At 55.1% G+C, this 15,088-nt stretch overlaps 1 protein-coding gene across 8 annotated transcripts in view; it reads left to right on the top strand.

The window, feature by feature from the left end:
- The window catches only part of TRAK1 (trafficking kinesin protein 1), a 103,331-nt gene that overhangs the window by 73,451 nt on the left and 14,792 nt on the right, over positions 1-15,088 (top strand). For all 8 annotated transcript variants that reach the window (XM_045856781.1, XM_045856776.1, XM_045856779.1 and 5 more), the window contains 8 exons: positions 145-253; positions 2,019-2,097; positions 3,068-3,198; positions 3,807-3,881; positions 4,425-4,562; positions 7,247-7,323; positions 9,057-9,293; positions 10,283-10,602. In XM_045856781.1, coding sequence (XP_045712737.1) covers positions 145-253; positions 2,019-2,097; positions 3,068-3,198; positions 3,807-3,881; positions 4,425-4,562; positions 7,247-7,323; positions 9,057-9,293; positions 10,283-10,602 — 1,166 coding nt within the window. The remainder of the gene's footprint in view (positions 1-144; positions 254-2,018; positions 2,098-3,067; positions 3,199-3,806; positions 3,882-4,424; positions 4,563-7,246; positions 7,324-9,056; positions 9,294-10,282; positions 10,603-15,088) is intronic.

Genomic DNA, 15,088 nt, shown 5'->3' with positions numbered 1-15,088 from the left:
GGGAGCAGTGTGGCAGGTCCTCGTCTCTCCTGTGGGGTTTGTGGCTCTTCCGGAGGTGTCCTCCCTGGCTCCCCGAGCTGTACCGGGCGGGTGGCCGCGGGTGTGGGGCTCCCTCCCTAGAAAGTGACCGGACTTCGCCCGCAGGTTGAAGAGGAATGAGTCATCCTCCTCCGTCCAGAACTACTTTCACCTGGACTCTCTTCACAAGAAGCTGAAGGACCTTGAGGAAGAGAACGTCGTACTTCGATCCGAGGTGAAGTCCACGTTCTGCCCCTGCCCCTTCCGGGAGGTGGCGGCCCTGTCTGCCTTCCCTGGGGAGCACAGCCGTGGTCACAGTGGCATTCTCAAAGGCCTGAAGGACCACCCAAACCTGGGCTCACCACTGCCCTGCGGCCTCATTGCCATGCTGGGTGTCGCTGCCCAGGGTGGCCCACACGGCCCGGGCTGGGGCGGGCCAGTGGGTGAGTCGTGCAGCGTGGGGACGGCCAAAGGCGGCCACCCACCCGCCTTCACAGTGAGGGCCAAAGCTCCTGCCGTGGGCCCTCTCCATGGGGTCTTCCAGCTCCGACTGACCCGACTCGGAGGCCTGGTGTGAAGGCCTCATGTTCCTGTCACCACAGGTGACAGGAAACCAGACCCGAGGACACAGGAGCTGCGCACTGGGAGGCATTTCTTAGACAGCGGGCGAGGTTGGGCTGCGGCAACTCGAGAACTCAGGCTTTGGAGTCCCTCTGATTGGCCGGCCCGTGTGCTGGGTACTTGGCCTGCGTTATTTTTTTAAAGTCTTCGCAAGGCTGGAAGCGTGGCGACTTGGAGTCTCATTTCCAATGGGAAAACTGGACTGGCCGGTTGGCTGTTCGCGTTTCCCAAGGTCGCGTGTGTTCGTGAATGACACAGCCAGGACGTGCGAGTCTCTGTGACTCCAGAGGCCGCGTCATTTCTCCCCCCACCGCTGTCCCCCTCTAGAAACACCCATGCACACACATATAGTGCATTTTAGAGTCTTCAGTGTTGGTGTGTTTGTGCGCTCCAGCCGGAGGTGTGGGGCGGCCCTGTCTCTCAGGCCCTCGCTTGTCAAGTGTGGACTGATTCCAACCTTGAACTTGCCCACACGTCGGAAGGGCTTCCCAGGACACTGTCAGGCACGAGGACAGGATCGTGCTCCCTCGGACCTCACCGCACCTCTACCAGCCCCTTGTTGACCGATGGATCGTTCGAACTTCCTCTGCCAGCCAGTGGCCGAGGCAAGACGGTGGCCCAGGGCTCTGCATTCTGAGTCCGGTGCCGCCCCTCCCAGCATTTGCCCCAGGTAACCACTCCGGTCCTGGGCGCACAGCCAGGGTCCCTCCTCCAGAGTCTTCCCCGAAAGCAAGCCGGGGAATCTGATCCCCGCCGGGGCTGGCTGCCACACCTCAGCTCTCAGGAGGGTAATGTCTCCCTAGGGTCACGACCTGAGGGCTCAGACACTCTGTCCAGCTGGGCCCTTTGATCTCTATCTTCCCGCCTTTTGAACCGAGAGCAAGCTCTGCAGAGACCTGGGATAGCCCTCGGGTCTCTGAATCTTAATGCTTTCATGTTGTGCTTTGCTTTTGCTCTGCTGGTTGCAACAGGTTTAACTTAACTCAGCTCCATAGGACAGTGTCCAGCACATCGTAGGTGAATTTGTTAGCCATTCTCATTGTGGTTATCCTTAGAATGGCCATGGTAGGCAGAACTGGGCCCTAGGCACTGTTGGGGTCACAGAGGGGTTCAGGCTGGGAGCGGGGACAGACACAGAGGAATAGGGAAACAGAAGACAGATTGGACACGAGGCTAGCTAAGCAGGTGCGTGGCTCCAGGGTACATGGCTTTGTGCGGTGCCCTCTAGTGGTCCGTTTTCCAGCTTTGAGATGCTGAGATTCACTCACTAAGCAGGGGATTCAGGTTGACTTCCTGGGTTTGAGGGTGCACGGGGTGGTGACAGGACCCCACCAGTCCAGGTGTGAATACGGGGCCTCTGACCTGGGCCTTGTCTGCAGGCCTGCCAGCTGAAGACGGAGACCATCACCTACGAAGAGAAGGAGCAGCAGCTGGTCAATGACTGCGTGAAGGAGCTGAGTATGTCCCTGGCCCTCGCCCCCTCCTGTCTCCTCTCTGTACTCAGGCATCTGCCATCGTGGAGACCAGGCAGATCCACATGCCCGACAAAGTGCCGTCTCCCTGACTTTGTGGGCACCCCTCACCCCGATCTGTGAGAATCTGAGAGCCAGGCTGTCAGTCATACGTGGGTCAGTTTCTTGCTGAGATGGGTATTTTAATTTTAATAGTGCTTTCTACTAGAATATTGGACTTACTGCCTGGACAGAGTCCTATGTTGAAAGGTGTGGAAACACTGCTCCCTGCACTTGCTCTGTGAAAGTGGCGGCGAGAGGCCTTCTCCCCCTCTCCAGCACGCGTTGACGAGTTAAGATTAGACAAAGAGGCGCACAGAGCATTTTGAGTTTCAGCAAAATACTAAGTCAATGAAACATACCCTACGTCCGATGATCTAGTAAAGTGATTCGTGGCTCTGAAGATGGGTCGGAAACACCCGAGGGAATGGTTTTGTGCTCCGAGGTAGTTTGTTTCTAGGGCAGGCCCAGCAGGAGTTCCTGTTGATGATGGGGATTTGTCCATGGGTGGAGAGCAGGTGTGGGCCAGACGCACCTTTGTGCTGGCGTGGCACCTCCTGGCTGACTCCAGAAGGCTGCCCGTGTTTCTCTGGAGAGGCAGCCTTGGCCAGTGGGGCGGGCCCTCCTGCTGAGCCCCCCCGCACCCCCCGCACCCCCACCCAGAGCCGCAGTAGGGGGTCAGGTTCCTTCTTGGGACAGCTGGAGCCAGAGGAGGCCGTTCCGCTCCACTTCACCGTAGAGCAAACGGTTCCTCTAAGCTCCTTCTTTTTATGTCCTCTTCGCCTGTCCCCCCAGCCCTGCCCTCATCTTGTAACAGAGGTGCTCTTCCTGGTGCAGAGCACAAAGAAACCGTTCTCCCCGGGTCTCCCTGTGGGGCTCTCGGACTGAGTCTTGTGGTTGTTGTTTCCTGGTCAAAGGGGACGCCAACGTGCAGATCGCCAGCATCTCCGAGGAGCTGGCCAAGAAGACCGAAGATGCTGCCCGCCAGCAGGAGGAAATCACGCACCTGCTCTCTCAAATCGTGGATCTGCAGAAGAAGGCCAAAGCCGTAAGGCCCTTGCTTCCCCGGCCGACACGGGAGGGGCCCTTCTGAGATCAGAGGGGGGCAGAGGGTGTGCCCTTCAGTGTCACGTCTGAGGAGCGGCTGCCCCCTTCACAAAACAGTTTAGCAGATGTAATGATAGACTGTTTACCACCACCTATCTCCTAAGAATAACCTTCCAAATGATTGAATTCACAAAGAAAGGTGCTATTGATCCCGAGTTTTGGAATTTAGCTTATGAACCATCTAGTCCAGTACCTGTTTTTATGTTCTGCGCTGGTTATGTTCTGCTGCAGAACAGAATCCCCTTTGGATTCAAGATGGAACAGCCAAAACCCACCTGGTTTTCCATGTTAGACCTTCTCTAGAAGCGGGAGGTGAAATGCTTCCGGAGAGCAGCTGTGACGTGGGGCTGGGGGTGGAGTGGGCCCTGGAGGATGAATGTGGGTGTGGGAACGGCTGCCTTCAAAATTATATGAAGGGTGAGAATTTCCTCCAGTATAAGAGTCATTGTACAAGTGTCGTAGGACCCTAACAGGTCGGGCATTGGGGGAAAAGTTAGACTTTTCTACGTATCCTGAAAGAGCAGCTGACTTCCCCCTGCCCCGTTGCAGTGCGCGGTGGAGAATGAAGAACTCGTCCAGCACCTGGGGGCTGCCAAGGATGCCCAGCGGCAGCTCACGGCCGAGGTAAGGGGCTCCCCCTCGTTTCATTGGGGCCCCTGAAGCTGGTTGCGGGGAGGGGGGCATCAGCCTCTGGGCTGTGGGGCGTGTTCCCTCAACAACCATTTTGATAGTGAACCGAGTGCTGTTTTTGCTCTGAAGCTGATTCCCACTGATGCCATTACTGGTTGTGAGCGGCCGGAAGCCCGGGCTCTACACCAGCCCGGGTGTGCTCACGGGCTCTCGATAAACGGTCCAGGAAGAGGTGACACAGAGCACGCCCAGTGAAGGGGGCCCATTCAAAGACACCCTGGAGATGAGGGTGTTGCAATTTGCTCTTCCACTGGGTGAAAGGTGTTTTTCATCTCAGGTGCCCCTGGCTAGTGGTTTAGGAGATTTCTGGGTCTGCAGGTGGTGCTCCACGAGAAAGAATAACCGAACCTTGAGGACCCTCAGGCGTTTGGCTTCAGGCCTCGGGGAGCCGGGCCCTCTGGGAGGGTCCTGGGTCTGGCTGTGCGGGCTGGAGGGCGTGTCCCCAGTGCTCACGAGGTGTCTCCTGGCCCCCTGCAGCTGCGCGAGCTGGAGGACAAGTACGCAGAGTGCATGGAGATGCTGCACGAGGCGCAGGAGGAGCTCAAGAACCTGCGGAACAAGGCCATGCCCAACACCACGTCGCGGCGCTACCACTCGCTGGGCCTGTTTCCCATGGTGCGTGCTGCTGCTGCTGCGTCCTGATGCCCTTGCCCCCCCCACCCAGAGGGCGGCAGGGCTGCTGGTGGGACCAGGCCAGGGGGCGGGTAGTCCTTGCGCAGCTTGGATCTGGGTTCGAGCTGAAGGCTCCTGAGCCCAGCTGGTGAGACAGATGGGTCCTTTCTTTCCCATCTCTCTGCACCTGTCATCCTTTGTCCTCCTGCTTGGAAGGAATGTAGCAGGAACTGGATTCCGCAGGAACCTCACATATTGGGAAGATGTCACTGACACATTATTTTTTCCGGCCTGTGTGAGTGCGTGCTACTGTGGTCTCGTGAGAGCATTCTGGAGTTCCTAAGTGGCCCGCGTGGTTCTGCGGGCCCTGGGTCAGCTTGTCGATCATTCTCCTGGTGGCCTTCGGTATCTGTGATCTGAAAAAACGTTTCTCTCTGGGCTGGGAGTGGCATTTTTGTTTTGTTTTTTTTTCATGTGGTTTCCCCCAGAGTCTTAGTGTCTAGCCTGGGCCCGGCCTGTTTCCCGTTTGGACTTCCAGGCCGAGGAGGGGGTGTTCTAGCAGGTTAACTCTCCCTCCGGTTTGGGGCCCTTGCCCCGGCCGGTCCTGTCTCTCTCGGTGGTACTTGCTGAGCTGACTCGTTTTACCTCCTGTCCGACCAAAGCCCGGGGAGGTCGGCGCCTTGTCTGCGTGCGTTTTCCTCCCGCCCGCCCTCTGCGACCCTGCACACAGAACTGTAGATGCTCCATGGATATTAGATTCGGATGGCGGATGGACAGACTGCAGAACAGACTGCCCAGAGCTTTAATTGTGGGGCTGTGTTTCCATGGTTGGGTAAAATATCAGATTCTCCGAGGAGAGAGCTTTTGAGAGAAACTGCCCTGAGCGAGTGGCAGTGGACGGCTGTGTGCATGTTTACACGGTCCCTTCTGAGGGAACCCGGGAAGGGACCCGGTCCCTTCCAAACTTGGCTTTTCCTGGCTCTCTCCCTTCACCCCACCCCTGGTTGTCTGGTCCGTTCTTCCTAAATCATGACTGCTCTTTCTCGGTTGCTTTCATACATCCAAGTCAGGCTAGAACTCCCTCTTTTTCTCTCAACTTGACTGAAATCTAATGACGCCAAAATGAAGGCACAGAATATAAACCGTTGACTTCCCAAGCAGCAGACTGGCGACCCCGTGGTTCCAGGAACCCAGTAAGGAACATTCTGGTCCCGGCCCTGGCTGGTGCGGCTCAGTGGGTTGGAGCATCGTCTCGGAACTGAGAGGTTGCGGGTTCAATTCTCGGTCAGGGCACATGCCTAGGCTGTGGGTCAGAGCCTCGGTCTGGGCGTGCTCGAACCCCCGTCCAGATGCATACGAACCCCGGTGCGGGCACCAGTCCCCTGTCCAGGTGTGCATGGGAGGCAACCAATCGGTGCTTCTCTCTTGCATCGGTGTGTCTCTCTCGCCCTTCCTCTTTCCCTTCCCCCCTCTCTAAAAGCAATGACATGTCCTCAGGTGAGGATTAAAAAAAAAAAAAAAGAACATTCTGTCCCCCCAAATCTCTCAATTGAAAGCTGACCACACTGGACTCCCAGACTGGGCTGTGTAGTTTTGCGCAATTCTTGCCTCGGTTTCCCTCCTTCCTGGCTTCTCACCGGGGTGCAGTGGTCTCCCAGGCCCCATGCAACTGGAATTCACTCCGTCACATTTCCCACTCTCCCAGGACAGACCTGTGTGTTTCAAATTTAAACCATCACACGAGAAGAGTGGCAGTGAACATCTGCGGTTGGGTTTCTTCTGAAGAGATTTCAGCTTTCATGTTTGCTGAGATACAGCTTTTGTTCGCCTCTTTCTGCAGCTGTTGGCACATCTCTGTTGTTGGAGATGTCTCCTTTTAAAGTGCATGATGCATGAAAAGGTATTTTAATCGATGAAAGTTAAATGCAGTCAAGAATTCAGTTCCTCAGCCACGCTGGCTGAGTTGGCCGGTGGCCGCCCCCGTTGGACATAAAGAGAACATTCCTGTCATCACAGCACGTTCTGCTGGTTTGCACGGCTTTGGCTTGCCCCACCAGGTTGTCCTGCACGGGCGCACTCCTGTGAGGCCTCGGCAGGTGCTTCTCCACACACACACCTGGTGCTGTCGGCATCTACCTGTATTTGCACACAGGATTGTCTGTTAGGCTCCAGCGCACACAACAAGAGGCAGTGCGGGTGGCTCTGAACCCCGGGTGAGCTGAGCAGTTAGCGGACCCTGCAGCCTGGGTGGACAGGAACTTAGCGCGGCCCCCGTGGGCATGACATTGTCCCTCACTGCCCGTAAGCTTAGCGGCCCGTGGCTGCCATTCTGGACACAGTTCTCTCTCCCTGCATAAGTTCTCCACCTCTCCTGGGACCGCAGTTGCAGCTCCATGGTTTGGCCGAGAGCATTAGGATTTGCCTGCAGACCCTTAGCTGTGTGGAAGCGATAGGGCCTTTCCATTCAGTACCGCTGGGACCTGCTATGTTCGGTGCCTGCAGCGTTCAGAACCTGCCCTGGGGGTCGCTTCGCCAGGGTCTCTGATGGTGGCCAGTCTCGTGTTGCGGGAAGTCTGCGGGCTTCGAGGCTTCAGTTGACCCCCCTGTGGCTCGCCTGGGCACGTGCCCCTCTTAGAGACAGCGTGTCTGGGTTGCCGCTCACACGAGTGTCTCCTCGCTCTTCCCAGGACTCCCTGGCAGCCGAGATCGAGGGGACGATGCGGAAGGAGCTGCAGCTGGAAGAGCCCGAGTCGCCGGACATCGCGTACGGCCTTACTCCTGAGCGCCCCAGAGAAACCGCGGTGACCCGGGGATGGCGGGGGTGGGGGGGGGGGGGTCGGAACGCGCCCTGCCTGGGCCTCCGGCTCCCGCAGTGGTCGCTGAGGTCCCTCCACAGATGAGGGGGTGAGAGAACAGCATCCCTGAGCTCTCCCATCAGGCGTTAAGGACACATCACGAACTTCCCGAAAGTTGGGAGAGGAGAGATGTGGTTCCCGTCTCTCTGAACACAAGCTCCGCCTGGACACCTCCATTCATTTTCATCTTCCCTCTCAGAGGAAAACATTACTTGAAAACAATTTAACACTTTTGAGGAAAGGAATAAGTAGGGTTCCGTTTCCCTTCTGCACCCGTTCCGGGACATTGACCTCTGCGTCTGTCCTTGTGCTCGGCCCCCCCGAGCTGTTTATGAGGAACCTGTGGGTCTGATTTCATCGTGTGTTCTCTGTCCCAAAGCCCCCTGGACAGAGCCGAAGAGCGGCCCTGGGAGTGCCCAGTGTCCCTGCGCCTCGGCGCAGGTGTGAAGCCGCACCCCAGAAAGAAGTGTCTGTTGTAGAAATGTGCCTTGTTCTCCTTAAAAGGGAACCAGTGGGCGCCAAATGTGCGGTTCTGCTCTTAGAAACAGCAGTCCCTAAAAACAGACTCATCTGGTGTTTATCATCTCAGAAGTTTGAGACAAACTTTCCCTTGCTTTTTTGATACACGGTCATGGGCTGCATAACGATATTTTGCTCAGTCATGGACCACATGTGTGACAGTGGCCCATAAATTATGATGGAGCGGAAAATCCTACCACCTAGTGACGCCATAGCTGTCATCATGTCATAACACAACGCACTATGTGTGTGGCGACGCTGGTGTAAGCAGACCCACTGCGCTGCCAGTCGTATAAACGCGTACCACGTACCATTACGTACAGCACCTAATACTTGATAATAGATGACTAGGTAACTGGCGTAAGTAGTTATTATACATGTATTATTTTTTAGAGCATACTACTTCTATTTAAAAAAGTTTGCTGTAGAACAGGAGGGCACGCTATGCCTGCCGCAGCTTCACATGCCCCCGGTTTACCACGTCTCTTGAGGGCATTTTTCTCTTGTGTCGATTCGACCTTGTGCTGCTTCGTGCACTAACGCGCTGTCCAGGTGTGTAGCCGGGGGACAGTGGGCCCTATCATCTCGGTGTGTGCACGTGCACTCTCTCTGTGATGTTCACCGACGACACAGTGGCATAACGATGCATTTCTCTAAATGTGTCCCTGTCATTAAGCAGCCCGTGACTGTGTATGAATCGCCAGGAAGTACTCGTTCTACAAATGTTTGTTGAGCCTTCTCCTGTGCTGAGCAGCAAACCTGGCCCTCCTGGCGTTTGCGTTCTAGCGGCTGTCAGGGGAAAGCAAACTGCCTGGGAGACAGAGGACTACTGACGTGTTTCTATTTGTAGGTTGAGCCGAAGGGAGGTGGGAAGCCATATCACTCTTGCTGCCATCCCCTTTGGGACGCAAACACACATTAGAACCCTGAATTCAGTGGGTAGTGAGTGAGCCTCTCGAATTCCAACCAACACCCTAAGAAACACGTGGAAGGCATAGGATGGCAGGGTGCTTGGACCTGGGCCAGCTACCTTTTTGGCTTCTCAGTTGCTAGTTTTTGGAGGCTTTAGCTCCAAGGTTATTCCTACGCTTGCTTCATGGAAGATGTTGTGCATTCTCCCCAGCCACCAGAAGCGAGTCTTCGAGACCGTGAGAAACATCAACCAGGCCGTCAAGCAGAGGTCCCTGACCCCCTCCCCCATGAACATCCCCGGCTCCAACCAGTCCTCGGCCATGAACTCCCTCCTGTCCAGCTGTGTCAGCACCCCCCGGTCCAGCTTCTACGGCAGCGACGTCGGCAATGTCGTCCTGGACAACAAGACCAACAGCATCATCCTGGAAGCAGAGTCCACCAACATGGGGTGAGCCAGCCAGGAGCTGTTACCTGCTTCGGAGACAGGTGGTGTGGATTGAGCACAGGCTCGGTAATCAGAGAGAGGGGCTGATAAGAATCACCTGAAAAATACAGACCCGTTAGTTCTCAGATGTGTTTTACCGCCTCCCCCCGCTGAGTCCATGCTCGTCCTCGATACTGATATTTTAACCAGTCTGAGGAGGTAGTACAGGATGCAGCGGGAAGTCTGCTGTTCCGTAAAGTGCCGACGGAGCGGATAAGTGAATATTTGATTCTGTTCATCTTCCCTGTGAAGGCTAAAGCGGAGACATTTGTTTTGTGAACCCTCTGGTGGCCGGGGTGCTTGAGAGGCCTCAGGATCTATCTCGTGACCGGATTCTGGTGAGCCTCAGAAGGCGGGGTGCGGGGCGCCCCGCAGGTGCCCGCCACCTGGAACGTCCCTGCAGCGGGCCTTGCGAGCAGCGGTCGGTCCCTCTCTGCCTGGCAAACACAGCCCAGCATTGTCCACTATACTCACACTACTCCCGGGTGTGAATAAAGTTGGCTTTTCCGACTGGCTGGCTCAGACTGCAGGGAAACCGCATGATTAAAACAGGTCTGAGCTTTCGGCTCCTTAAATTCAAGAAGAAAGAGAAGCATTTCTTGAGCCTGCTGCGCTTCTGGGAACTAGGAACTGCAGTGAAAGAAAGCTTCTTCCTGAGGGGGTTGTTTGCAGAGACTGGATTTTACATTCTATGGGCAAATTTTCATTCTGCTTCAGTGTTCTCTTCCCTCTACCCTCCCCCTACCAAAAAAAAGAAAAAAAGCAACAGAAGGAATTAGTTCTTCCGGACAGGCCTTTGTTTCCCCATATTTGCCTACATTTCAACAGCTGGCCTTGGTTTCCTTAGAAAATCCTGCAGCCACCCTTGCCCGTTCAGCATGGAGGCCTCCTTGTGTGTTGTACAGCGCCCCCTGCTGGGTGTCCTCCATTCGCCCTGTCTCCTCTCTTTCCAGAAACAACGAGCAGAGTAAGAAGCCGGGGACGCCAGGCACGCCGGGCTCCCACGACCTGGAGACGGCGCTGAGGCGGCTGTCCCTCCGCCGGGAAAACTACCTGTCGGAGAGGAAGTTCTTCGAGGAGGAGCAGGAGAGGAAGCTGAGGGAGCTGGCGGAGAAGGGCGAGCTGCTCAGCGGGGGCTCCCTCACGCCCACCGAGAGCATCATGTCCCTGGGCACGCACTCCCGCTTCTCCGAGTTCACCGGCTTCTCGGGCATGTCCTTCAGCAGCCGCTCCTACCTGCCCGAAAAGCTCCAGATCGTGAAGCCGCTGGAAGGTGATCACCTGGGCCCCCGGCCCCTCTCTGCCCTCCTCGGGGACTCCCTGTGGTCTCTGATCCACCACCAGCCAGCAGGCAGCCTCTGTCACACCTACTCCTTCTTCTTCAAGGACAGCCGCCCGCGCTGCTGGTTCGAGTTCCTCTGAGGAGCTCCCACTAGGCCCCCAGGTCCCCGTGCAGGTTTGCAGACGCACACACGCGGGCACCCACACTGACGCGGGCCAGGAAGCCAAAGACCAGAACACCTTGACGTTGCCTTTCTAGCTCTCTCTCTTTTGCATAGATCCTTAGAAATACAGATCTTTCAGCCAGCGGCGTCGCGTTGCTCATGTGCTCAGAAGTTCCTTAGGTTCGACCCCGGGGGTCCGAGCAGTGTAGAGAATTAAGGCTTTGACTCCTGGGAAATTTTGGTGCCAAGAAGGGCGGGGTGCAAAGCGAACGCTCTAAGTTTTCTCAGTAACCACGTGAAAGCGATTTGCCATTTGTCGGCTCGCAGGTTCCGCTGCGGTCTTCAAATAAATAGTGCGGCTTTCTTCCTACGCGGTATTCTCAGCAAGTCCCCCAGACCACCACTCTTTGAGGGCCAGGAGGGGGGCGGCCGGGGAGGTCAGGGGGCCCTGTGCCTCCTTCACCCCGCGTTTTCCAGGGGGCAATTACCTTTTTACTCCCAGGGACACCCCAGATGACTGAACTCATGAGAAAAACGCGCCACTTTTTCTTTCTTTTTCTTTTATTCATTATAAAAATGTTTGTCTGCCCTTTACCTTCCACTTCCCGGCCCCATGTTTGTTATTTTCAGTTTCTGCTCCTTCAGTTTGGAAACGCTGTGTGTTTGAGGAAGGTGTTTTAGAGCTCTGTATCACAGTTCTGATGAAAAGCCAAATCAAAATTTCTGTAAGGCAGTGTTTTTCAACTTTGAAAAAAACTGTGCCCCCTTGAAGGAGCTGTCTTAGATATTTATTCCCCCGACAATGTACTAGCACCAACCAATACGCTGTTTATGGGCTCCAGGTGTGTCTGTGCTCTGTGCCTAAAGAGCAGATTCTTCTCTCCCCAGAAGAACCCGTTTTCAGCCCCTTGGGGGCAGTATTGCCCCCTGTTGAGAGCGCCTGTTCTAACATGAGCTGGTGCTTGTTAAAGACCCAAGGCAAGCTGGGTTCCATAGTCTCCAAAGGACGGAAGGAAGAGGGTGGGGTGTGTTCTTTTTTTTTTTTTTTTCCCCATGATTATTTTTGAATTGTATAATTTTGGTCCTTAGAGTTCAGACAAGAGATGGCTCATTTTTTTTCTTCATGTTTATTCAGTTGTAAGTTTGGTGATTGTTTTCTGATCCACGATTATGTGTTTTTCTTTCAATAAAATCTTCCATTTCTGCAATTTTACTTTCTGCCTTTCTTTTCTTTTTTCTCTTTTTGTCTCTCAGAAATCATTGGAGTTTATCATCTCTATCTTGTCTACGTTCTGTATTTGACCTTGTGTTTCATTAGACCATCTAAGGACATGCCTTTGGATCCATTTCCCAAGCATTAGTGCAAGAGGAGATTTTTTTTTAATTTATTTTGATCAATACGTCTTTTTTTCTTTTAATCTGGTAACTTAGGTAGCAGTATTTTTGTGATAAGCTAATGGGCAAAGAGGAAATCCCATTAGATTTGCAACATAAATTTCATCGATAGTACCCTGCTCACCAAAAAGCTAAGTCATGACCATTAAGAAATCATATCTTATCACTATGGCCTGTATCTCGCCCTCAGAGAGGTCCCTCTGGCTCCATTTTGTAGTTCTCAGACTTTTTAGTTGTTTACAACACACCAATCTTTTATTTCTTCCTCCCCATCACAATTATTTTTTGTGTCACTACGTTTAATTTGACAAGGTGTCCTGCTGGCATGGAAATCTGCTCAACACCTCAGTTCAGTGCTACTCTGTGACATTGGATAAGTCCCCTCCCCTTCTTGAGCCCTCATCCCCTTATTTGTGATGGAGAGTAAATGTGATATGTTTGTAATATGCCTGGCACCTAATTCAACTTAGGATTCCCAAACTTGACCCTGGTCTAGCAGCTCAGGCCTGAAGACAGCCTCGTGGAGACGTGGGCCAGCCTTGTGCTGGGGCCACGTTCTTACATCATCTCTTCCCATTGGCCCGCTGAGAAGCTGATAGGGTTCCTGTGGTCTCCAGTGACCCAGGTAAACGGACCCGAGAATGTTGGCCGGAATCGCAGCAGATAGCCAATCTCATCTTCCATCGGCGTCTCCCTTACCTCTTCACTTAACCGTGCTATCTGCCTGTGGGAGTCCGCCAGAACCACGGGGCTGGGTGTTTAAGAAGGCGAGCACTCGTGTTTCTTCCGCTCACCTGACGTGCTGTAGGCAGGTGAAGAACAAACACAATATTCAGACCGGAAGAGAAAGATGTGCATTAAAAAGATGAGTTGGGCGGTATTTTCCCCGCGTTTTGCTCTCCCTTTCTGATCGTTGTCACCAAAGTAGTATTTCCAAGTTAACAAGGTAATATGCAAGTAGGGAAAAGCGTACACTTCCAAGCTGCCGTTACCCAGCAGGGTTAGTTCTAACTTGTGGGCCCCCCCTCTGAGGACACGAGTACTTTTGGGGTAGAACCGTGGGGTGTGGAAGGAAGGCCAACGGAGGGGCAAGGCAGTAACCGTAAGCATGTTTTCTGCGCGGCCCACGCCCTTGTTTCTGAGGATTTCATCTTGGTGCCAACTGCAAGCACAGAGGTCGCGCTCTTCCCTGGCCCTGTGGCCTGACCGCAGCCTCCTTCTCATGGGGGTGGGAGGCGGTGGTGGTAGAGGGAGGGAGGTAATAGCGCAGTCAGTCCTCACCTACTGCCGTCCGTGGGTCCTTGGAACTGCCATTCAGGTGTGTTGGTGGCCTTTTCTGAGACTCACATGTGGGAGGCCTGCTCACTGCCGGCGGGAAGGCAGCCGGTGTGGTTCAGAGGAGGGACAATGGAGGCAGCCCGGGTTCGAATCACATCATGGCCACTTGCCAGCAGTGCAGCCCCCAGCAGGTTGCTTTACCTCTCTGTGCTCAGTGTCCTCACCTGTCAAATGAGGACAACAGGGTGATCACAACAATTGAGTAAATGCAGTGAGTAAATGCAGACCCCTTAGAAGAGCGCCTGGCACTTAGTAAGTGCTCAATAAAAGTTAGCTGCTCTTCCATGAGCACAGGAGGCCTGAGGCCTGGGGTAAAAGCCCAACTCCATGCACCTTTTAGCATGACCTTTGATTGGCAGCCTCACTGCATCTTACTGGCTTTGGATTGTCAGGGAAGGCACAATAGCCCCATGCACTTCCGCAGCCTCTTTAGCTCCCACAGCAGTTCCATCGTAGGCTTGTTTCTCTCTGGAGCCACGCACGGGGGAGGAGGCGAGGGGGGCCGTCTGCTGAACAGGAGGGTCGAGGTGCGTGGGACTCTGGTCCTGGCCCAGCCTTCAGCCTCCCCGCGTTCTTTCCCAGTGCGTTGTAAAGACCTCACGCCCCCTTTAGGAGCATGAGACTCAGCCCTTCCTCGGCGTGGCCACATTGTGCCCGGGGATTTCTCGTCTCCTTCTACGGCCCGCATGCGCCGTCCCAGGCTGGAGCCACAGGCCTTGCTGACGACTCCTCCCCATGTGCTGTTGTCTCCAGGAATGTGCCTGAGCCCCCAGCGACCACGTGAACAGGGGGACCGTTGTGGGTTACAAATGGGGGTCCCCGGGGGGGGGCGGTGGTGGCAGGAGAAGCCCCACCAGCAGAAGTGCGTGTGTCTCCCAGTGGGGCCCGGATACCCACCTGGAAGTTCACCGCTCACCGTTCATGCTTCTCACTTAATCGGTGCTCCTGGCTGGATCGCTGATGTCCTTGCTTGTTTTCAGGCCTGTGGATTTGGGCGGGGGGGCGGGGGGCATGTAGCCAGAGATACTGAAAGAACCTGGCTTTGGCACCGAACCCTGCCTAGGCCACCACTGTTCCGGGGACTTCAGAAAGTCACGTCACTTCACCGGGCCTCGGTTCCCTCCTGTGGGGAGTGGGGGGGGCAGTACTTCCCAGGGCGGTTTTGAGCAGGGAGTTGCCGTATTGCCTGTAAACTGGCTGCCGTGCAGGCGTGCCTCGGTGCAGGGCAGCTCTTTGTACAACGTGACGCCCCGGCACCTGGGCCTCGGGGTCCCGTGAGCTGGTCTCAGCGTGTGTGCGAAGCCCTGGCCGTGCATGTGTGCATGCGAGGCTTATGTGCAAGGCCCCTTTGGGGAGAGAATCTGCCTTCAGATTCTCAAAGGCCCTGAGAGGGAAGACCCACAGCCAGGGGGAGGTCAGGGGTTCTCCCTCTCGCTGCTGCTGATGTCGGACCTGACCGCTGTTTGTGGCGGGGGCTGTCCTGTGTGCTGGGGGGTGGAGGGGGCATCCCCGGCGTTGCCCACTGGATGCCATTAGCAGCCCCTCTCCCTCCACAGTTGTGACAACTGAAAGTGCCTCTGG

Source organism: Phyllostomus hastatus, unplaced genomic scaffold (genome assembly GCF_019186645.2).
Source record: "Phyllostomus hastatus isolate PE091 unplaced genomic scaffold, TTU_PhHast_1.1 phas_scaffold_129, whole genome shotgun sequence".
NCBI lineage: Eukaryota > Metazoa > Chordata > Mammalia > Chiroptera > Phyllostomidae > Phyllostomus > Phyllostomus hastatus.
Note: the sequence above shows the minus strand (reverse complement) of the source record. Positions and strands in the feature narration are given on the sequence as shown.